Source organism: Esox lucius, chromosome 3 (assembly GCF_011004845.1).
Source record: "Esox lucius isolate fEsoLuc1 chromosome 3, fEsoLuc1.pri, whole genome shotgun sequence".
NCBI lineage: Eukaryota > Metazoa > Chordata > Actinopteri > Esociformes > Esocidae > Esox > Esox lucius.
In genome coordinates, this window is record NC_047571.1 from 4146847 (window position 1) to 4157251 (window position 10405).

The 10405-nt window shown below is 43.0% G+C and overlaps 1 protein-coding gene across 3 annotated transcripts; it reads left to right on the plus strand.

Moving 5' to 3' along the window:
• The first annotated feature begins 2337 nt into the window (after positions 1 to 2337).
• Positions 2338 to 5898, plus strand: LOC117594255. 3 transcript variants are annotated; one of them, XM_034291489.1, is made up of 3 exons: positions 2338 to 3120; positions 4702 to 4805; positions 5011 to 5898. In XM_034291489.1, the coding sequence occupies exons 1-3, from the start codon at positions 2400 to 2402 to the stop codon at positions 5020 to 5022; spliced, it is 837 nt and encodes a 278-aa protein (XP_034147380.1). In that variant the 5' UTR covers positions 2338 to 2399; the 3' UTR covers positions 5023 to 5898. The 3 variants fall into 3 exon arrangements, with proteins under 3 accessions (XP_034147380.1, XP_034147381.1, XP_034147379.1); XM_034291490.1 differs by having other exon boundaries at positions 5014 to 5898; XM_034291488.1 differs by having other exon boundaries at positions 4702 to 5898.
• The last annotated feature ends 4507 nt before the right edge of the window (positions 5899 to 10405 follow it).

A 10405-nucleotide genomic window follows, 5' to 3' on the forward strand; every position in this document is an offset into this window, starting at 1 on the left:
AGTTTTCCACTTTGCCATAAAAAAGCTTGGGCCCAGAAAAGACGGCAGTGTTTCTGGATCTTGTTTGTACATGGTTTCTTCTTTTCATGGTAGAGTTCTAACTTGCATTTGTTGATGCAGTAATGTACTGAGTTCACAGACAATGGTTTTCAAAAGTGTTCCTGAGCCCACGCAGTGATGTCCACCGCATTAAAACAGATTTTTTTTAATGCAGTGCTGCCTGAGGGCCCAAAGATTACGGCCATCTAATACCGGCTTTTCATAAGATTTTTGTCAAAATGTATTTCACCAGAGGTGGGGGACTCGAGTCACATGACTTGACTCGAGTCTGACTCGAGTCACAATTTTCAGGACTAGTGACTTGCTTGATTAAAGTATGAAAATGACTTGACTTTGACTTGAGAACAAGTTACTTGAGACTTGACTTGAAGTGGAAGACTCGACAATGACTTGAACTTATAATAAACAAACAGCAATAAAATTATTTTATATGTTGTGACACCACTAATCAGCGTATGTGCCATTAACGCTGCACAATTCAAACCACGCCAAATATGGCAGACAGTAACGTTAGTCGAGCTCCACAAATAGTATCGTTTGGATACAAGGACTTTGAACTGGACCGTGAATAAAAAAATATTTGCCAGATTCAAAATATGCAACACAAGAGTATGACACGACAACAACAACGTCAAATTTCATTCGTCATTTTAAGAACCACAAGGAAAAAGAAAGTAATCTCTTTATATTCAGTTTCACTACTAACATCTATAACGATAAAGTTACTAATGTAATGAATTAATCTTTTGTTTGTCATAATTTGGCCTTGGTTGCATATTATGTTTGTTTTTTTTCTTGTTAGAAATGTGCCCATTATCATTACTGAATACGTCTGGTAAATAGATGTAAGGGAATTTGACTATAACAGTGGCATAGCCTGAAATTTAATGTTGATGGGCATCTTAGAATGAGCGGGCATGTATATTATTACACGTAGGCTATAATGTCTGTATTAAATGTGCGCATTTTCAAGTGTTTGTGGACTGCGTGTGGAAACTAAAAAGCATTGTGCTTATGTGACAAGTGGTTCTAACTCATTTAATTTACAATAGTCTGTTATATTAATGGTTATATTAGAATACACATTAAGTTCGTCACTGTTAAAAACCGTATTATTGAGAAGCAGAATTCAGATAATGCTGATCCGTGTATAGATTGATTATTCGTCAATGTATTAGTAATGCCTTGGGGCTTCTGTAGGGGGATCGCAGGCGCGCGCTTTTCTTCCTCATTCAATACAGACGAGTGAAGGCGAGAGCAGCGTCTTGTGTGTTTCTTAAACCTTCCCGCTACTTTTTTCCCTTTTTAAGGGTACAACATTTGGAGGCACTGCTGAGATGTTTGGTTTGAGGATCACCCCTGAGCTATAAGTGGAGTCCTTGAGTCAAACATCCCGTCAAACAACTCAGATATCAGAGAAGAGAGTTCAGCAGAGCGGTGGAAGTGGACTTCGGACGGACCTGGCACCTTGTATCCTGAAGTGAGCAAAACTGCCTACTAGGGTGTAGCAAAAGCCAATTAAGTCAGATAACCCTCATTTTACTGCTTATGATAAAATGGAATCCGAATTGGAGAGGCTGCAACTGGAGGTTAAAGGAGCGTTGTACAAACTGACCATCGAACAGCTGATTAAAGTATGCAATGAACTGCAGATTTCAGGACCAGTGAAAGAACATGTAACTGGTAAAACTCGCAGCCAAGTGATTTCACATGTAATAAAGTATCTTGAACGGGAAGAGTTGGCCGACCTAGAGGATGAGGGTATGTCAGACCTCCTTAGTATTCATGACATAATAGACAAAATCGATTCGGCAACAAACGTAAGTGAAAGCGAAATCTCCAGTCAAATTGAGTCACAGGAAAACCTCCAGAAAGAGGTAGAGGCGCTAAGGCTGTCATTGAAAGAAAAAGAGAACGCGATGTATGACTTAATGAAAACAAGCATGACCACCCCTGCCAGTTTCATCAAACAAGGAAAGAATTTGACCCCAGCAACCCCTAATGGCTCCATGTGGCGCAAAGATTTTAAAATATCTGGCCAGATAGGTGAGCCAGGGCAAAAAGATAAGCTGACGTTTTCTAGCCTGGCCAAACAAATTGAAAGTGGGCTCAGCAAAGGCTACCCAGAGTCAGAGATTATTGATGCTGTAATCCGTGCTATCACACCAGGCCTGCAGTTACGAAGTTACCTTGAAGGGAAAGATAAACTATCACTGCCTGCCCTTCGTAGGATCCTCAGGTGTCACTACCAGGAGAGAGGTGCCACAGAGTTATATAAACAGCTCACTTCTGAGGTTCAAAGCAGTAAAGAGACCCCTCAAAACTTCTTGCTTAGGGCAATGGACTTAAGACAAAAAATCCTGTTTGCTTCTCAGGAAGCTGATTCAAGTCTAAAATATGACCCGGTACTAGTTCAGAGTCTGTTTATGCATACAGTTCTAACTGGCCTTCAGAGTGACAATATTAAAGGTGACCTGCAGCCCTACCTCCTCCAGACAGATACCTCAGATGAGCTGCTGTTGGAGAAACTGAACATTTCACATGCCAATGAAAAAGAGAGACAGGACAAAAAGAAACACTCTGCCCCATCACGTGTAACTAATGTGAATACAGTCCAGTCAAGTGAAGCTCTGGTGGAAAAGAAAAGTGCCGCCTCACAAAGCCCAGCTTCACTTCCCCCTGATCTGCTCGCTGAAATAAAAGAAATGCGCTCTGACATAGTGCTATTGAAAGACTTGAAAGCTGAGATCTGTCAAATCAGGGAAACAATCCAAAGACCCGCCCCTGCACTGCCACAGTACCTTCCACCAAGCAGAGAACCAGCAACTGTGCCCTCTCCTTACCCAGTATTCTCACCCCCCCAATCCTCACCTTATCAGACTGAGTCAAATGAAATGCCATATTTCCACCAGCAGTCACCAGCAGCAGTGCAGGAGTATCGACCAACATTCGGGCCTGGACGGATGAGAGAGACGGCCCAGTTCCAGCAGAGGTTTGCACCGCAGAGGTTTTACCCAGCGCGACGCCCTCAGCCAAAATGTCCCTCATGTACTCAAGCAGGTGAGGAGTACTGTCAGCATTGCTTTAGGTGTGGAAGCAGTGAACACTTCAGAGCAGGTTGCAAAGCACAGAGACCTGTAGAGCCCGCTCGGAGAATCCCTTTAAACTAAGAGGGGTTGCCCCCACGGGACATGGAGCAACCAGCGGTATTGATAAGTCCCAATTCTGTGCAGGCTGTAAAGAGGAGAAAGGAAGAGAGGAACTAAAATGTTGTTCAGTTTGTAATACCACTCTATACTGCTCAAAGGAGTGTCATGTAAACCATTGGCAAACACACAAAAGATTTTGTAAGCCATATGTATGTTCAGGTATCAAGAAGCAGACAACTCAGTCACGAGATAGAGTCAAGTACAAGAAAAAGGGGGCTTCAGAGAAAACACCTACTGTAAGTGAGTTAGTGGGGAAGAAGTGTGTCATTTGGTGTTTCCTGCACAAACAGAAAACCCAGGCACTTTGGGATACAGGTTCACAAGTTTGTGCTATAGATGAGGTATGGAAAAAAAGCCATTTACCTGATGTTCCTCTCAGAGACGTATCAGAACTAGTTGACCCTTTTGACCCTTTGCAAATCGAAGCAGCCAATGGAACAGAGATGCCGTATGTCGGATGGCTCGAAGTGTCCTTTAAACTTACTGCTGGTGATGATGAGCTGCTAATACCCATGCTAGTGTTAAAGGGCAAACAACAACAATGTCCCATTATTGGCTTTAATGTCATCGAGCGTCTTGTCCTAGATAGCCTGCAAGATCAAACAAAGTATGTGGATAAAGACAACCTTGTGAAGGCAGTAAGAATGGCTTTTCCTCACCTCAGGAAAAACAAAGCAAAGACCCTTATTAATGCAGTGCGTGTAGGACAGACATGTGACTATAATGTGAAGACAGCAAATGAGAGAGTTAGTGTGCCTAAGCATACCTCCATCCAAATTGAGTGTCGAGTACAGGTCCCACTTTTCAGAGAGGATAAGACTCTTATCTTTGAACCTGATGATAACCCACGTTGGCCTGAAGGACTAGAATTTTGTGACACTCTTGTGTCAGTGAAGGCAGGGATGACCCCAAAAATTATAGTCACTGTGCAAAACCCTACAAGTCATGACATTATGCTGTCAGGAAGAACAGTCATTGGAACTGTACAGTCAGCCAGATCAGTGTACCCTGCTAACATATTTAAAACAGATAACCTACCAACTGCATCTATTCACCATGTCCAGGCTCAGATTTCTAGTGAAAACACCCCTAGCCAAGAACAATGGGAACCTCCTGTTGATTTGACTCACCTTAATGAACACCAGAGGCAGACAGTTGGTCGGATGTTAAGAGAAGAGTCAGAGTCATTCTCCAGGTCTGATAATGACATAGGTTGTGCAGAGAATCTGCAAATGGACATTTCACTAAAAGACGGTGAGCCAGTGTCAAAAACTTACCTCTCTGTTCCAAAACCTTTATATAGAGAGATGAAAGACTATTTACAGGACTTGATAGCACAAGGGTGGGTTGAAAAGTCGACCTCTTCCTACTCCTCTCCAGTTGTTTGTGTCAGAAAAAAAGACGGTACCATGCGCTTATGCATTGACTACAGGGAGCTCAACAAGAAAACCCATCCAGATCGCCACCCCATCCCCAGAGTACAGGACATTATGGACACCCTGGGAGGGAACACCCTCTTTTCACTGCTGGATCAGGGTAAGGCGTACCACCAGGGATTCATGGCAAAGGGAAGTAGACATTTGACAGCTTTTGTTACCCCATGGGGCCTATATGAGTGGGTTCGGATCCCGTTTGGACTCATGAATGCTCCTGCCGTATTCCAACGTTGCATGGAACAATGCTTAGAAGGCTTAAGAGATGAAATATGTGTGCCATATCTCGATGATGTTCTTGTGTTTAGCAGAACGTTTGAGGATCATGTCAGTGACGTCAGAAAGGTGTTGCAACGCTTGAGAGAGCATGGGATAAAACTGAAACCCAGGAAATGTGACCTGTTTAAGACAGAAGTGCGATACCTTGGGAGAATTGTGTCTGCTGAGGGAAACAGAATGGACCCTGCTGATACTGTTGCGGTAAGAGCCCTGAAAGACAAGCAACCAGGTACTGTTGGCGAGTTGAGAGCCATTTTAGGACTGTTGAGTTATTACCGGCAGTATATCAAGGATTTTTCACGTATTGCCAGCCCCTTGTATGATTTGCTCAAAGCACCTGTCGAGACTGAGACCCTGAAAGATAAAAAGAGAAAGTGGCAAACAAAACGAAACAGTAGAGGAGTTCCGTCCAACACACCCATTGAGTGGGCTAATGTGCATCAGATCATATTGGAACGGTTGATAGACTGCCTCATTCAGCCACCTGTTCTGGGTTTCCCAGAATTTTCCCAGCCATTCACCCTCCATACTGATGCTTCCAATCAGGGGTTAGGGGCGGTATTATATCAAAGACAGAATGGAAAGCTACGTGTGATTGCTTATGGCTCGCGTACTTTGACTGCAGCAGAGAAGAATTATCATTTGCACTCAGGCAAGTTAGAGTTTCTAGCCCTAAAGTGGGCGATCACAGAGAAATTTCGTGACTACTTATACTATGCACCATTCTTCACCGTCTACAGTGACAATAATCCACTCACCTATGTGCTGTCCACTGCTAAACTGAATGCGACAGGTTGTCGCTGGGTAGCGGAGCTGGCCGATTTCCATTTCACAATAAAATACCGCCCTGGTAAAGAAAATATTGATGCAGACAGTTTGTCCAGAATGCCTTTGGATGAAGAGACGTTTATGAAAGAGTGTTCAGAGGAAATGTCATATGATGTGATTGGAGCAGCGTCCCAAGCAGTGGAAAGTCAGGACGAGTCCAGCGTATCTTGGTCCATGGGCATCTCAGCTGAATGTGAAACACTAGCTACAGAGACAATACTCAGTCCACTAACAGCAGGACAAGTTAAAAATGACCAGAGGAATGACCCCGCTGTTGGACCTGTGGTTCAGTTCAAACTGACAGGAGATAAACCATCAGGTCACGAACTAAGACAGCTCAGCCCACAGATCACATGCCTTCTTAGAGAGTGGGACAAACTGGACATGAATGAAAACGGTGTATTGTACAGGAAAACGACAAACAGAAAACAACTAGTGCTTCCAGAGAAATACAAAAGCACTGTGTTAAAGGAACTTCACGACGAAATGGGCCACCAAGGCGTAGACAGGACTACGTCACTGATACGAGACCGGTTTTACTGGCCCTATATGCAACGAGAGATAGAGGATTATGTCACACGGAAGTGTGCATGTCTCAAACACAAGAAACCAAGCCGTGAGACGAGAGCCCCGATGAGAAGCATTGTCACCACTCAACCGTTTGAACTTGTCTCTGTGGATTTCTTGCATCTTGAGAAATGTAAAGGTGGCTATGAATATATTCTTGTAATCATTGATCACTTTACACGTTTTGCCCAGGCATACGCCACAACTTCAAAATCAGGAAAAACAGCAGCAGACAAAATATTTAATGACTATGCACTGAGATTTGGCTTCCCCACAAGAATACACCATGATCAAGGTGGTGAATTTGAAAACCAACTGTTCACACAACTGAAAATGTACTGTGGAGTTGCTGGGTCAAGAACTACTCCCTACCACCCCCAAGGGAATGGACAGGTAGAGCGGTTTAACCGAACATTACTTCAGATGTTAAAGACCCTTACGGAGAGACAAAAGAGTAACTGGAAAGACTCACTGAACAAGTTGACCTACGCATACAATTGTACCCGCAGCGAAGTGACTGGATTTTCCCCCTTCTACTTACTGTACGGACGCTCCCCACGGTTGCCAGTTGACATGTTATTTAGTTTGACTTCAGAACAAGGAAACTGTAATCACCACCATTACATGGAAAAGTGGAAGCAAGGCATGGAAGAAGCCTACGAGATCACAAGAGAGAATGCTCACAAAGCTACGATCAGAAGTAAGAGATATTATGACTGTAAAGCTAAAAGCTCTGTGTTACAGCCTGGAGATCGTGTTTTAGTCAGGAACATGACACCTCGTGGGGGTCCAGGAAAATTGAGGAACCATTGGGAGGATACTATCCACACAGTTGTGCGCCAAGTGAGTCCAGACGTTCCTGTTTATGAACTCAGACCTGAGAAAGGAAAAGGGAGATCAAGGATTTTACATCGTAACCTTCTCCTCCCATGTGACCACCTGCCACTCGAAACGACAGTGCAGCCACGAGCAAGGAAGAGAAATGTGGAGCAAACCGAGGAAGCAGAGCAGTCGGAAGAAGAGGACGATGGGGATGAGTATTATCCAGTCTCATTCCAGCAGCAATCTGAGTTTCGCTCACCTGAAACAATGAACCCTGTGTGTAGTACACCTCCGGAGCCCGAATGCACACAGACTGAGGAAAACATGCCATCTGAGCCAGAGAGAGAACAAGGAACGACGAACCAAATGGAAACCTCACTGGAGAGAGAGGACAGTTTTGTCGAGAGTATGTCTTTGGAGGAAGCTGTCCCCTTGCTTGTTTCAAGTGACCCAAGTGGTGAGGCGCTCCAGCGGCCCAGACGACGGCACAGACAGCCTAAAGTTTTCACATATGATAGGCTTGGCTCACCAACTTGCCACAACATTAGGACATCACAACAACAACACTGGATGGTTCCGTGGACATACGTTGCGCAGCCACACCACTTCCAATACTTCCGGCACTACGCGCATGAAAGATTGAACTGAGCAAATGCAGAGACAATGCACATTCAAATGGACTGTGGTTACACTCTACATATACATTCATGCGACGCTGTTGCAGTGAATCACACCACATTCATGGACCTTTGTTAAAGGAGAGTGTAATTGACTTGAACATGAACAGAACTGTTAACGAGGTACTAACGTGTCTAAGTGGACACAAAACAAAGACCAAAAGAGGGAACAAAGACATTAAAAGATATTGGGTACTTACCTGTGCTTGAAAGAATATATGGAAAGAGTTCCAGTCTGTGATAGCGCACTATATAAGATACGTTGTAGCAGAAGTGTTGATCTGAAATAACCGTGCCTTGTGTGTTGATTAATAGTGTATGACTAACCCCTTTCTTTGCGCTTAAGGTCATAGGTTACATTCGGATGTTGGGGACAACATCTATTTTGAGGGGGAGTATGTGACAAGTGGTTCTAACTCATTTAATTTACAATAGTCTGTTATATTAATGGTTATATTAGAATACACATTAAGTTCGTCACTGTTAAAAACCGTATTATTGAGAAGCAGAATTCAGATAATGCTGATCCGTGTATAGATTGATTATTCGTCAATGTATTAGTAATGCCTTGGGGCTTCTGTAGGGGGATCGCAGGCGCGCGCTTTTCTTCCTCATTCAATACAGACGAGTGAAGGCGAGAGCAGCGTCTTGTGTGTTTCTTAAACCTTCCCGCTACTTTTTTCCCTTTTTAAGGGTACAACACTTACACCATAACAGTTAACATCACTGCATGAAAGGATAACATGGAGGCGCCGATGTGATTATACTAGCACCTAAACATTTCGAATAGTTTTTTTTTTTTTACTTATACAGACAAGAATAATTACAGCGTAATTACATATTAGGCAGTTTTTCATTCACAATAATTAGTTTATAAGGTTACATGGATTGGCTGAATTCCAGTGCAGAATGCGTGTTATTTCTTGATAACAGACCGTTGCCATGAAAAACATCGCGTTGCTATGGACGCAGCAGGATTCTAACCAGAGACGGAACGGACTATTTTCTTTAGAGGAAGCAATACAATCGTTTTTAAATCAATAAATTCCTTTGGAAATCAATATTTTGTGTCAAATTATTGATTTATTTGGTAGGTAGCCATGTAATAGGCGGGATAAGGTATAGCGAGGCGGTTTTTATAGCGAATACAACCCTTTCAGGCTGATTCCCTACGCTTCGTCCCCCCAAAAAAGTGTACAGCGGAGGTGAAAAATATTTGATTTTGAAATCGAGCTTTGCACCGAGCGCACGTCAGAAACAGAGGACAGTGTGTGTGTGTGTGTTCATCTCTTTAGTACTGTGACTTGACTTATAAGGACTCGACTTGACTTGCTTAGGGTGAACCCTTGACTTGACTTGACTTGCTTGATTTTTCTGAACTGTGACTTGAGACTTGACTCGAGACTTGATGGTTAAGACCTGAGACTTGCTTGGACTTGACCATGTGTGACTTGTCCCCATCTCTGTATTTCACTTACAAACTTGGTCTCATTACAATATGTATTTTGTGTGGAAAATACATTCCCAAATGCATTTTTCACAATTATATGTATTTACTGGATATGACTGGTCACCCCTATGAGCCTGGTTCCTCTCTAGGTTTCTTCCTAAAGTTCGGCCTTTAGGGAGTTTTTCCTAGCAATTGAAATTCTACACTTTTGTTGTTTGCTCCTTGGGGTTTCAGGCTGGGTGTTTTTGTAAAAGCACTTTGTGACAACTGCTGATGTAAAAGGGTTTTATAAACACATTTGATTGATTGATTTACATTGTGGTCCTGTTATGTTCGAGTGACCTTTCTTATAGGCTAGTGTATGTTCTAGTAATGTAAGCAATCATTTGCATCTAGTTTTCTAACAGGATTCATTTTCTACATAAAATGGTGGGTTAGAATGGTGGGTCATTTGATAACAGACAAAAATGCTACCATTAATGTTTATTTTATTATTGATTAATTTTGTGTAGACATTCTTGCTATTTAATGATAATTGACATATACAGAACTATAAAAACTTGTATTTCACCTTGCTTAGTATAGGTGTACATTCTTAGTATAGTGCATAAAACAATCCTCCAAATTTACCCATAGAAGTTTTGTTTGTTTGTGCTTCGTTTGTGCCATTCTAAGGTTTGTTTGGGCTGCTTCTGTGTTTTAAATATTAGACATTTAATTATAGGGTATGGGGTCAAAATCAGGATGAAAATCAGTACCTCCAAATCCGAGGCCATGGTCCTCAGTCGGAAAAGGGTGGCTTGCCCACTTCAGGTTGGTGGAGAGTGCCTGCCTCAAGTGGAGGAGTTTAAGTATCTAGGGGTCCTGTTCACGAGTGAGGGAAGGATGGAACGGGAGATTGACAGACGGATCGGTGCAGCTTCTGCAGTAATGCGGTCAATGTATCTGTCTGTCGTGGTGATTTACCGGTCAATCTACGTTCCTACTCTCACCTATGAGCTTTGGGTCATGACCGAAAGGACAAGATCCCGGATACAGGCGGCCGAAATAAGCTTTCTCCGCAGGGTGGCTGGGCGATCC